Below are 13,650 nucleotides of genomic sequence, written 5' to 3' on the forward strand. Positions count from 1 at the left end.
CACTTAAAAATATATTTATATCGTGCAACTGTCCTATGACGGCTGAGGTAAAAATGCCTGTCTGTTAGATTCCATGAATGAGCTTCCCCAAGCTCTGGAAGTCTTTAATCATGGTCATTAAGTAAATATCTTTTTAGTTGGTATTAAAAATGGTATGATGTGACTCAGTCCTACAGTAGTATCCAGAATTTCTCTCAGATAGTGAATGGATCTTATTTTTAGAGCTGTGAGCATCGTTAATGTTGTTTGTTGTTGTTTTTGTTTCTTTTTTCCCTGCAAATTCATCTTCTGTGTGTTGTGGCTGCCAAATCATGTTAGCATTTTCTGGGGGTAGATGAAAACTGTTTTAAAGACACAGAGACACACTGTATGACTGTAGCAGTACACAGAATGGGTATCATTTCTGTGTGTTGGACTCTTTGACATCTGGAACAGAAGGAAAACTCCAATGTTTATGGCTCTGAATGCAGGAGTACCTGTCATCAGGCACTTGATTTGGCTTGCCTTAGGCAGTACTATACTGTAAGATGTATATTAAGTTTATTGATCTACTAGATTTCTGGAATCTGATAAGTATTTTAATTTCACTGTTCTCACTGTGTAAATCAGAGCATGAAAGATTTCTTAGACACTTAATAACCAGAAGCAAGCAAGGGGAAAAGCAGTCAGACCATGTTTTAGCTTGGAGAAATGTCTCAGAAAGGTCTTTATTGACAACTGTTTTTCATATGACATTTGACTGAGAAGAATTTTCTTTTCCATCTTCACTGGGGCCTGATGACTGTACAGGACATTCTTGCTTCTCAGTTTCCCTGCATGGCAGGAGATGGGGCCACCTTTGCAGAAGGAACCAGACACAACTGCAGCTGTGTATCTCTGGCTTATTTGCTTCTTTGTGTTCTTGCCTTCCATGATGAGCCAAGGACTGCCAACAAATGCCTACCTCCAGTTCCTTCCTAGGCAGCAGCATGTTCGGTTTCTGGTGTCCCTGTCCCTGGCACTCCTCTGTACTGGATGCTGGTGCTGTTGATGAAATTCTGACCCTGCAGAGATGTTGGAGCTGCTTGTGGTTTATCGATATTTACAGTGGTTTTTGCACAGAATTTGAGATTAAATACTTACAAGCATTTTATCAAGAAAGCTGATCTAATACTTGGAGTCTTCCATTTTGTAATTCTGGAGAAAATACCTGAGAACACTGCCAAAAACAGAATGAACAGTGATGAAGATTGGCAACACATGAGCTCAGTAGGAAGGTGGAACCAAAAAGACAATGAAGGAATTTGTGAAAGTGCAGATCTTAGATATTAGAGCTGTTTGGAAAAGCTGCCAGTAACAATTTCCTAGCTGAAAATGTGAACTCTATATAAGTTACATGCAATAGATTTATTTGCTCCTGCCTTCCACTCGGGAAAGTTTTCTGTTCCCCAGTGGTGAGTAGAGTTAGCAAACATCATGGGAAAATAAGCACAGTACTGATAAAAGAATCCCGTTTCTTTGAAAAAAAAAAAAAAAAAGATAAAGTACATATTGAGGCAACTGTAATATTTTTTTTTTTTTTTTTTGGTGAACCAGTGCCAGTTTTTTTATTAAATGGTGTGTAATACACTGCAGGCTAAGGAAGTGCAATTTGCAGCTTGAGTTGAAATCATCTTCAGTTCGTATTTCATAAGTGAGAACTAGCCTATGGGATAATGGGGTAGCTAAATCCTAAGAACAACAGTTTGACACAATCACAGTTTATAGATTAAGTGATCCTAAATGAGAATGTTGTCATTGGTTCTACCACTGGGTCTCAAAAGCCATCTAGTGTAAGGGTGTAGGAGGAACTTGGACTCATGTGGTCTGGCTCTAGGAGTATTTAGGCAGTATATCCTTTCAGGTAGGGGTTTGGTGACCTGACTGCATAAAAAAAGTAGGTTCTCAGATTTGAAGAAGCCATGAGCAGCAGGAGGACACCATAAAAGATGAGCATAACTAGAGACATGGAAAAATTGAAATAGTGAAGTTGATTGCAAGTCAGTATTTTGGTTACAGGGTCTCATGTCTGTAACAGCCGAGAAGCGTTGATTGGAACATCCTAATACTAAAAGATATTGGAAACTCTTATGTCTGATGGACCAAATGCAAGGAGTGAATGTTTGGGTTTGGAGACAATCTAACGGGTGAAAACTTCAAAGTACGAAACATGCTGGTAAGTGTTACACAGGAACAGCAGTCCTTTGCATGTTGGGATGAGACTAATGCCTATAATCATGGAATCATGCAATGGCTTCTGTTGGAAGGGACCACTAAGATCATCCAGCTCAACCCCCCTGCCATGGGCAGGGCTGCCATCCACCAGTTCAAGCTGCCCAGGGCCCCATCCAACCTGGCCTTGAACACCTCCAGGGATGGGACATCCACAGCTTTGCTGAGCAGCCTGTGCCAGGATTTCACCACCCTCTGAGTAAAAAATTTCTTCCCAACATTCAACCTAAATATCCCTTTTTTTTAGTTTAAAAGAACAACTACATATGCTATGAAATGTTGCTAGCTCTGTACAACTTCATGTGACACCTTAGGAGCTACCTTCATCCTTATGTAATGCCTTGATACTTAGGGCTGACACAGGTTTTAGACAGCTGAATCATTTTGAGGAGACATTGACCCAGTGGTTTAAATGTATCTTTAGGATAACATCAGTGTTGTAATGGATGCAGTTTTAAATCTACCATGCTATTAAACACAGAGGGCATATTTATGCTTGGCACATCTCTCTTGGCAATGTTGGCACTAAACCAGGGAGCAATTTTCTCTATTGTATTTAACAACATGTTTCATATTTAAAAGCCATGCATGGAGCCATTAAAATATGACTCCGTCTATTAGAAAGCAATTGTGGTATGCCTTTCTACTACTGTGGGATTAACTCAACATAATCTCAGTGTGGTTAACAAAGGCAATTAGCTACTTGCTTTAAATGTAAGTTAAATCTGTGAAACTGAATGACTTAATGGAGAACGGGATTGGACCCATGGCACACGCTCAAAAAATGAGCTGTTGACTTCACTGAGTTCAGTGAGAGCTGTGAACTAAATGGCTGAGCCCCTAAAGACCATTCCCATAGGCAATCCACACTTGAAATTCACCTACAAGCTTTAAAGATGGAAGAGAAGATGAAACAACATCCAGCTGCTGTCTCTTCTGTCAGACACGTTCTTTACGATGACTTTGTGAAGCAGAAATGGGAAGAAACTGAAGAATCAGGACTGAGTACTTATTTTAATGGCGTACCATGAGTACCATGACTGCTATTGCCGGTAATTATTAGAAAATCCAATTTTATGTTCTGGATATTAGACAGATGTCACAAATGGAGCTAAGGCTGCTTGAGAAGTTCGTGCTTATCCTGCTGGCAGTTGATGTAAACACAGCCTCCATTCTGATTCACTGCAGCACAAATAAAATTCAGTTGGCTTAATTAGTCCTATCTTAGTAATAACTACCATCTTAATAGTTTGATCTCCTTCTATGATAAGGTCACTGCTTAATGGATTAAGTGAAGGCTGTAGATGTAATCTTTCTGGATGTTAATGAGGTCTTTGATAGTGTCCATGCATCCTTCCTGACAAACTGTCCAGCTAGGAGAGCTCATGAACAAGCTCACACTATGCTGGGTGATAGCTGGCTGAATGGCAGAGCTCGGAGGATTGTAGTGAATGGGGCTGCATCTGCTTGGTGATGGTTCACCAAATGTTCTAGAGCCAGTCCTGTTCAGCATTTTTATCAGTGATCAGTGAGCACAAATGGAGTGCATTCTCAGCAAATTGGATGATGACACAGATCTGGGAGGTGCTGTTGAATTCCTGGAGGAACAAGAGGGTATTTCTTTAAATTAATAGTTGATATTTTGTTGTTATTTATTTGTGTATCTCTGCAGATAAAAGTCTAGAGATCTAGAGCTTGGTTCTTACCGAAGGTCATTAAATTGATATTAGAGCCATTGCTTCTACTTTCTTTTGAGAGATAAAATTCGATCTGAGATTTCACCATTAAAATAAGTGAATGAATGACGAAAAGAACATGACAACTAAAAAGATTAATTATTAAAACATTTAATTTCCAGAGCCATTAAATAAATAAAAAAACTAGACAACAGAGAAGGTTTATTACTTAAACATCTTTTCAGAACTATCTATGACCTCTCAACTTACAAATCCTGTAAGTGATGCTGCTGTTCCCGCTGTCTGCAGTGGGTTCTGTGCTAGGGTGCCCAGCCCATCATCTGCACGTGCCCTGTGAGAGCTGCAGGTGCAATTTGGGCAGTATGGGACTGCCCATAAGGTGACATCGGCATGGCTGCCACCAGTGTTGCTGTTGATGAGATAAGGAGAGGCAGGGCTCAAGGAGCCTGCAGCTTTGGTGCTTGTGGGTGCCAGGAGGTTTCTGCTGCAGTAAGCCAGTTGTAGAACTGGGTACTGTGTAAGATGGAGGAGAACAAAATGGCACCTGAGGTCTGGCTGCTGTTTGGTGGCAGCAGGGAGTGGGCCAGAGTGTGGCACTTTATCCTCTCTGCTGCTGCAGCAGGGTATGGCAGGGTTGGAGCAGTGCTAGATTGGGTGGTGGCTTCCTTATGGTGCTTCACTGCCGCTGTCTCTGTGCCTTCTTCCTTTGCCACTGCCAGCAGGCTTTTCTCTTGCCCTCTTCTAAGGTAAGGTTTACCTCTTTTAAGGTAAGGTTTTAGCAGGAATTATGTTGGTGCATCATAAAGACATTTTCGATTTCTTTCAGCAGATACTCCTTTAGTTAATGAGGAGAAGTCTGTAGTTGTGATTGCATGCCTCACTATAGAAGGCTGAGCGGGAAAAACAAAAAAGAAGAACAACAGAGGAACAGAAGGGCTGAAGCTGATGGAATGAAAAGTCTGGAGGGTCATTATGGCCTCTCTGGGATTTTGGGAACAGAGAGAGAAGAAAGTGAGATCTGTGGCTGGGTGTTTGCTTTGTCTTCTGTTGGTAGCAAGCCTGCTATCCATTAAAGGCCCGATGGAGATACTACTCTTTTCTTCTGTCTGCCGTACTCCTGTGGTCTGCAGAAAAGGGGAAAATCATGCAGTTTGCTTTGTGTATGTCCTGCTTTGCATCCCATGCAGTTCCAGCTCCCAGGATGTGGTGGCTGCTGCAGATTCTGGGGGCCAGGTCTCCCTGGCACTGCTACCCACCTTGCATCCTTGGAGTGAAGTCTGCTCCCTGGAAACCCCTTGAGGCACCAGTCTCAGACTGACCACAGGTTTCCAGTGTGCTTTTCCTTTAAAGAAATGAACTTCTGACGTGGGGCTTCCTGGGCTGGGGCTTCCCAGCTGAGGCACAACACAGCTGAGCAATGAGACTGTCAGAGGCAGCTACCAAGTGATGAGGAGCCCAGACCCTTTTCTTGCACAGCTGATGTCTTTCAGCCTTGGCATCATCATCCCTTAGTGCCTCTGTCCTTCCTCACTGTTTCAGACAGCCCTGTGACCAACCTGACTGTCCCTGTGCCCATCCATCCCCTGCCACATCTCAGCATCTAGCTCACCCTTCTGCCACCCTCTCTCAGCAGTGGCACTTCCCTCTAGTCATTCTCCACCTTCCCTTTGTGGCCCATCCCCCAGACATCAAAGATGCTGCTCAGAAACAAGAAGTGCTGTCAAGCTGTATTTGTCTCCTTCCGTGCGTGCTGTTGGTTTTGATATCACTAGCAAGGAAGGTGGTCCTCATGCAGGAGGGCCCACAAAGGCTGATGCTTTGAAAACAGGATTTTCGTTGTAGATAGATGGCTTGCACCTGTGCTTTTTGACCTTCTGTTGCTGAACAGAACAACTGTCACTTCTTTTCTTGTAGTTTTTTATTTTAATGTGATCAGTGGCAGGACAGTGAAGTTCAACATAATAGGTAATTCAAAATACTTTGAGTATGTATTTTTATAGATGAATGTTCCTTATCACTGCCTTTGTTTAATAAAATCTTCTTCCTCTCTCTTCTGTTCTCCTAGTCAGGCATTTCTGAGAAAAAGGAAAACCAAATCTTCTGGGATGAATGCCTTAGTAGAGGCAATGTGATCTGATGAAAATGTGTAAAAACATAATGTATTTACTCAGCTTTGAATAAAAGGTGTATGATGCTGTCTATAGCCTTACTGCACTTCAGATTAATAATCCAGTCTAAGATGTTGTCACTCCTGCTAAAACTCAGCTGTGCAAAGTAATGCAACTGAAGCAAAATTGTAAGCCTGGAAGACGGAAAGTTATGCTAAGAAACTACAAAGAATGATCTTTCCAATATATTTACTGATAATTCATTCTATACAGTCTCTCTTAAAAATAATTGAATGTGTATCAACCTTTCTGCAACACAAATTGAATTTGATTTGTATTCCTTCTAGGGCTGTCAGAACAAGTGCATGGCCGGAGGATGTTCAGAGGAAGCAACAAAGCACATGACTGAATCTTTCAAGGTATGTTGTTTGCTAGAACTTGAGGGCCTGAGGGATTTCAGTTGGTGTCAGGGAGCATCCACAATGTGGCTGTGACTGTTTTGCAGGTGTTCTTTGTGTTGGTTTCTTTAAATATTATAATTCTGTAAGAAATTCTGTAAGTTTTTTTGTGGTTGTTTTTTGTTTTGTTTTTTTTTCCCCCCAAAGTCTACGTGACACTTTATTCTTTGATAAACTTTAGCATCATAAATGGTTTTCAAAAGTAGTTTTTTCCCATCTGGTCTCAAAATTGCAGACCTACAGATCTCAGGACAGTAAAGCGCATCACAGCTCTGGCACGTTTTCAGCACTCAGCTAGCAAACAGTGCTATGACAGTAAGGAATGCTGAGCAGCTGCCAGGAACTGATGTAAAAATGAATCTATTTTTCTTTAATCTTATGCTTCAAACTGGGCTCAGTTAAGATACCATGGTTTTCCTTTGCCTTCTTACTGAACGTAGTGCTGTTAACTAGCAATTAATTTTAGACAATGTATGGGCACAGATGTCAACTTAAAATTTTCTGTTGGAAACATAAAGTCCATCAAAATGTGTCCTTCTAAATTCTGCCTTATGTTCTTATTCCTTTTTATTCTCCCCTCTCCTTTATACTTCTTGTCTTTATTCCTTGTGTCACGCACGTAATTTTTCATCCCCTTGCTTTGCCTGTTCTACAGTCTTTTAAAAGCCTCATCTATCTTTTGCATGTGTTTAAAAATAATACTCCAAAACTGTTGACCTCTCTTGTGCTTTTTCAGCAGTTCCTTTCCTGTTATTCCTGTTATTGTCAGCAGTAAATGAGATGAAATTCTAACAATACACTTTGTAACTGTAAAGTTCTTCCTGACTTTTTGGGCAGTGTCATGCTGTGTAGTCTTCTGAATTATGCTTAAGTAGTTATTTCCTTTTTAGCTGTCATGCTTTAACCAGTATGGAAAATAAATGCTGCAGAATATTTGTTGACCTCCTTGATAAGATTGATTCTGCTGCTAATCTCATCAAAAACAGCAAAGAAAACTTTAGAGCCCATGACTACATGAAGACATGCAGCAACACGCCATCTAATTTTTTTCCCCTATTCTCAACCTTTCCCAATTCCTCACTTCCTCATTCATTTGTATTGTGTCTCTCTGGGAGTTTTGCACAAGGTTAGTTTTGTGGGTTTTTTTTTAGCGTGACTTTTTAGCCCAAATATCTGCTTTAGCAAGTGGTAACATAAACAGGCATCCATCTAGTTTCGAAACCCCAAGATTGCACCTGTATAGAGTGCAGGATTTTGTGGATTTGCCTTTAGCAAACAGACAAGATAGATCTCAGTAGGTTTATTCAGTAGAGTGTACTAGTGTATTTAAAAGACAGAAGTTGCTTTACAGAAAGGAGAGTCTTGTGTAACTCTCCTGTTTCCTCTCAGTGGTTGGTGGAGTCCAGAAGGGGCATAGGCAGAGTGACAACAATCTCTGCTAGTGTTTGGGTCATAGGTGAAGTGGGCATAAATTGAAGTAGACTTGAGACAGATTTAAATTTTACTGGCAGTCAAGAAGGTCCTTCTCCAAAGCTCCAAATATTGAGTGGCACAAAGTTGGATTTAATCCAGTTCATTTTCCATCTATGCTCGTATGTCAGCCAGCACGGCAAATCATTTTAGTATCCTGTGTGAGGGGAAGTATATACTAGCAGGTGGGACAGATGGTCATAAAGGGAATAAAGCTAGAAAAACAGCTGGCCTAGGCTGAAGTCTAATTTGTAAGTCCATTCCTGCCTTCTGACTGTGTTCCTGCAGATTAGCTGCAGTCACCAGAAAGGGGTGCAGTTTTTCAGAAAATATTGTACCGCAGGGCACGTGTGTGTGAAAGTTAGGGACTATTGCAGCTGCTTGCTGTGTCATACGGAATTCTTTGCAGACTGTTTAGCTTCATTACCAGATTATAAAGAAAAAAAACTTCATAAAGGAAAAGTAACATCAGTCAAAAACAAAATAGCCTGGATTAATTCTAGGGAATTTCACAAGCACATCTGGGAAAGAAGGTTGTTTACAACTTAACAAACGACACATAGCGGTATTTCAAAAGAATCAAGTTGGCCCATGAAGCTGACTGTGCTAAAGCAAGCATCCAGTAACTGAGATAATCCAAGTTTCTGAGAATGGAAATGCAGTTAAAAGGGTATGGTATTGTTTTATGCTTGTAAAAAACATACTATTTAAAGTGGATGATGTGAGTGTTGGAATGCCACGTTACCTCTCATTTCTTTTTAGAATGCAGTGCTGTGCTTTCTATGTAGAGAGAGCTTTCTTGACTTTTATTGTAGTTTCTATCTGACTTTAAAAGATGGAATCACAGTGTCTCTGTATATTTGCAAAGGAAGGAAGGAATGTAACATACAGGATCTAGGGAGCAGTGAGTCACTATGCCAGTGGATTGCTGTTTTCGATTCTCATGTACTTCTATTAAGTCAGTAGGTCAGAACTGGCTTTGTTTGTATTAACTGTGACAGTAATTCCTTAAGTTGACTCACTTTTCCAGTTAAAAGTCTAATCTGGACTGCTCTGTGATTTCCAAGATACTGACGTATTAGAGTTGACATATGACCAGTGATCCTGGAACAGATAAAAAATGTTGAAAAAAACAGCATTTGCTCTACAATTTCCTGTATTGTATAAAACGTTCAGTCTCCACGAGTTACCTACCCAGCGCTTTCCTTCCACTAGGGTGAAATCTTCCTCTCTCCTTTCACATGTATGAAAATGCATACAAATGTGAAAGTACATATATCAACTGGTTGTGGTTTGTGACTGTAATCTAAGAAGCTATACTTGAACCTTTTGTGCACTGTGAGCACTTCTAGGAGGAGCGTTGAAGCCTCAAACTGAACATATAGTCATCCTTTGTACCACTGAATGTATTTCAGAATGTTGAACTGAAAAATGCACGTATCTGGTTTTGTTATTGTACATCATTTTGTGTTCAGTAGTACCTTGAAACAGCTATTTCTAAGGGACTTCACATCGATGATTCAAAATTTGATAAGCTCTTCAGTGCATTCATTCTTCTCATTGTATTACCACGAGGCAGAGAATGTTGTATGAATAACGCAATGCCGTGTTTTCACATTCATTCTGATTTGCTTTCTCTCAATGTGTGTATGAGCTCTGATTTTGAATTCATAATACCAAAAGCATCTTTGGTTGCCTTTTCTTTCTCTCATGTTGTCAATCCCTACAACGGAAAGATAATTTTTGTTTTTATGCAACTGTCATGGAATGCCTTTTCTCTTTTGGGAAACTGATATGTGAAATACGGTAAGGATGTATTATATAGTCTGTTTTTCCTTGTTTTGATTATCTGAAGCAATTTAAAATTAGCTGGAAATCTAATTAGCTTTTCATTGTGTTGCAGTTGTTAATGGTGCAGATCAGCTCTTTTAATTTTTAAAAGCAAAATGGCACAGACCTTCCAGGGAATACTGGCTGTGCCAAAGCAGAATGAAGTAGCTGTACTTCATGAGTGGATCTGGATTGATTTGCTAATCTTAGGAGTTGTGGCAGTGTAATGAAATATGTGTAAGTGGAGTTCCTGTGTGTGAATGAATGGCTCCTCATGCTACTCCAAGTAACTACGAGCGTTCATGCACGGTCCCTGCAGGCAGAGCCAGTCCCAGGCTCCATGCCAGTGGGATGTGAGTCCGTGGCAGACTGAAGTTATGTGGGCCAGCCAGGACAGTGCTGGGCTCAAATAATCCCTGCTGAGATCTTGGACTTGCTAGGCTGAGAACAGTGCTATGCTAATATGTTTGCACGGCTTCCAGTTTGACACGAGCTGGTGTCTAACTATGCAAGACAGCAGATAGAGTAAATTTGCTGTAATGATGTATGTCTTAGTATTTATTCCTTGTATTGCTGTGACATTTTAGAGCCCAAGCTGTGATCTAACTGCTGTTGTGCTAAATATTTCACAACTTACAGCATGAAGATTATTTCCTCACTGTAGGTATAGCCTGTGGATAAATAGCCAAAATCATTGACAGTTTTTTCCACAGAGATCTAAAGCTGTAATGTATTTTACCTTTGAAATATGAAGAAAATGGAAATGTAATTCCACAGAAGGCAGACACTGCCCATTAAAGCTTTGTGTACACTGATTTTTTTTTTACAGGGCTCTTAACACAGATGTAGCTGTTCCTTGTAACAGGACCTTCAGCTGCATGTTTTGAAACACGTAGCCTTTCACTGAATGACTGTGAGCTTGGATGGCTTTGTGCAAAACATTGTGCTGATTCTGTTTCTCTGCCTTGTTTCCCATTCTTGACAAATAATGAAATAGCACTGAAGATAAAGGTTGTATCTTCGTCTGGAAATATATTAAAATTGTAAATAAAGTCATATTACAGGACTAATCTAGGCGGTTGAGATTTAAGTTAAATATTACTACAATATGCAGCTTTTCTTGTTAAGTACCATATGTTAGCAAGAGTTGGAAACATTCTTCTTTTTTCCTGCAGAGGAAGATATCCCTATTTTCAAAACTGTATTTCAGTGGAAACCTCCCTAACAGTAGCATTTCCTACGTTTGTATTAATTAGACTTCATTATTTATTGTGATTCACTGCCATGATTACACCACTCACTGAAACTCGAGTGACCCATCCATTCTGACATACCAAGCAGTTCAGCTTTTTTTTTTTTTTTTTTTTTTTTTTTAGAAAAACATTGCCTTTATGAAAATGTTGCTGACAAATAAAGAATAAACAGTTCTCCAAGGCTGTTGTTGTTTAAAGAAAAATGTTTCTCTGCCGAATGTGCTTCCTTCCCTTCCAATGCAGCAATTACAAGCATAAAATGTAACATTTAAAATTGTCGTTTGATGAAACATCTGTATAGATTCTGAACTAATTGGCTGTGTCATGGTGGCATAGCACTGGGATATTGTGAGAGTTCTACTTTTTCAAGAGGTTGGGAAGAACATAGCACTTTTATTCTCTTGTTTTTTTTATTGTGAGCATATGGATCAAGAGAATGCTGAAATGTTTTTGGACATAAGATGTGCATGCACTGTAGTTAGCAGATCCTGTATAAGGCTAACAAATATAAAGCAGTTTTACATGGTGTATATATTTTCATTTCTCTTCGTCTGTCCCTTGTTCTCAATTTGTCATATTCTGCCAAAATCAATGAATTATTTACCTGTTAAAGCATATGGGAACTCTGTGAGGCTTGTCATCATGTTGCAGTTGTTGATTCTTCTGTTACTTTTTTTTTTTAAATGCCCTGTGTTTCCATTTTAAATACTATATTAGACCTCATTTTGAACGTTAATTGATCAGATGAAACCCAATGTGTTGATTCTTAGAACAACAGGTCAGCTAGTCCATTTTCCTTCCCACTCACAGTGGGACTGTCACTGGCACCTGATAAGGTCAGCTGTGATTTGTCTGCTTAGTGCCCTTCTGCCCTTCTCTAAGAAAATGTATTTTTTTTCATGACCAGTCTGAACCTCCTAAGCTGAAGCTCTATCAGTTATTGTAGGCTGGGTCACGTTTGTGTAATTTCTGCGGCAGTGCACAGCTTCAGCCACTGTTGGCCAGGTTAGCAAGCTAAATGCCAAATCTGTTGTTGTAGCAGTCTTTAGGTTTGTAGCAGTATTTAGTGTTTGTGACGTGGCCGTTGGTTTAGAAAAGGTCCATCTGATTTTATCTTGAATCTGCTGATTTAGCTTTCCATCACTGGAAATAATGTTTGCCTTTTTTCATGTGTTGGATTGAAATGATAGGAGTGTAATAATATTATTAGACTGCAGTTTCTTAATGCACGCTTATGCACCCTAGCAGAGGATGTATGTGCTGCAGAATTTCTTCAGGAGGTTTACGATCAAATCTACGTCCTTCACTTTCACCTGCCAAGCAGGAAACCAGCTACAGCAGAGAGAAAATTAAGTACCAAATGGTTTCTGACATTCTGCATCCACACAGACATTGCACAAAGCTGAGCAGCGCAGACTCTGTGCACAGGTGGAGGATGCACTAATGTTGGTCAGTATTGCTGTTGTCATTTGAAGGCAGATTGATTTTTCTAAATCAAGACTGTTGTCATCCAGTAGTAGCAGTAGATAGTGTCACCAGAGTAGCCAAGAAATGCTGCTGAGCAATGGCAAGTATAATTCACCAAGATTTCTTCGTGGTAGGCTGAGGAATGATTTCCCAGCAGTCTACAGTTAGGTTTCTTTTGCTATGGGGCATCTCATCTCTACAGCAGCATTTGACAGCTGCCACAGCTTTATTCAGTTTTGGCTTGAATGGAGTTGGTGGCATGAAGGAGTTCTGTATTTGTCTCCAGATGACTAACAGCCCCCTAATCGCTACAGGCAAAAGCAAATAGGTTTTCTGAGCTGTGATAGAGAAACGGATATTCCCATTATGTGAAGTTGTAGGATTTGCAAATAAAGCTAATTGTCATCAGCAAAGAACAGGAGCTTTTAGCAGAGATAAAAGAAAAATGCTGGAAAAACAGAACAGTTTTGCTCAGTTAAGTTATAGCACAAAGAAAGAGATACTTTATCTTCTTTTAAGTAGGAGCTTAAGAGCACGGAGATTGTGCAAGGCTCTTAGATAATTCTTTTTGTTTGTGTACTTATTTTTTCCCAAGGTGTGAAGAATAGTTTTTAAAATGCAAAATTTTAGCAGAGATTCCTTACATGTAAGTATGAAATGCATACAATGTGTGTTGTTTGTACTCATTTCCAAGAAGTCTTTATTTTCCCCAAATCTCACTGTGTTATGAAGTCCCAGGTCTAACATTAAATCTTTTCATTGTTGAACACATATAAACAGGAACTGAGATTTAGGAAGAGAATTTATTTTTTGGGTTTTTCTTTTCTATCAGACTCCACTGGCCTTTCTGCTTGCTTCTGAAATCATCCCTGTAATCTACCTTTCATGAACTAATGGCCTACAAGGCTAAAAGAATTTTATCTTGATCTCATATGTAGTACCTGTTTGTAGGGAACTACTGAATAGAAGGAATTTGCAAAACAGGGCAGTTTCTGTGGCAGATCAAACTGTGAAATTTATGGCAATTTGTAAAACTTACCTTCTGCCTACCAGCATGAGAAAGATGGAGTAAGAGAAAAAGACAGGTATGGTTAACTGAGATTTAAAAATTATTCCT

The 13,650-nt window shown here is 39.8% G+C and overlaps 1 protein-coding gene across 1 annotated transcript in view; it reads left to right on the forward strand.

Annotated features, from left to right (window-relative positions):
* BCAT1 (branched chain amino acid transaminase 1) overlaps positions 1 to 13,650 on the forward strand; it is a 59,741-nt gene that overhangs the window by 12,165 nt on the left and 33,926 nt on the right. The window contains exon 2 of the mRNA XM_042835100.1: positions 6,403 to 6,474. Coding sequence (XP_042691034.1) covers positions 6,403 to 6,474 — 72 coding nt within the window. The remainder of the gene's footprint in view (positions 1 to 6,402; positions 6,475 to 13,650) is intronic.

This window comes from Centrocercus urophasianus, unplaced genomic scaffold (assembly GCF_019232065.1).
Source record: "Centrocercus urophasianus isolate 14NV4802_14NV808 unplaced genomic scaffold, USGS_Curo_1.0 seq_5, whole genome shotgun sequence".
NCBI classification, from domain to species: Eukaryota; Metazoa; Chordata; class Aves; order Galliformes; family Phasianidae; genus Centrocercus; species Centrocercus urophasianus.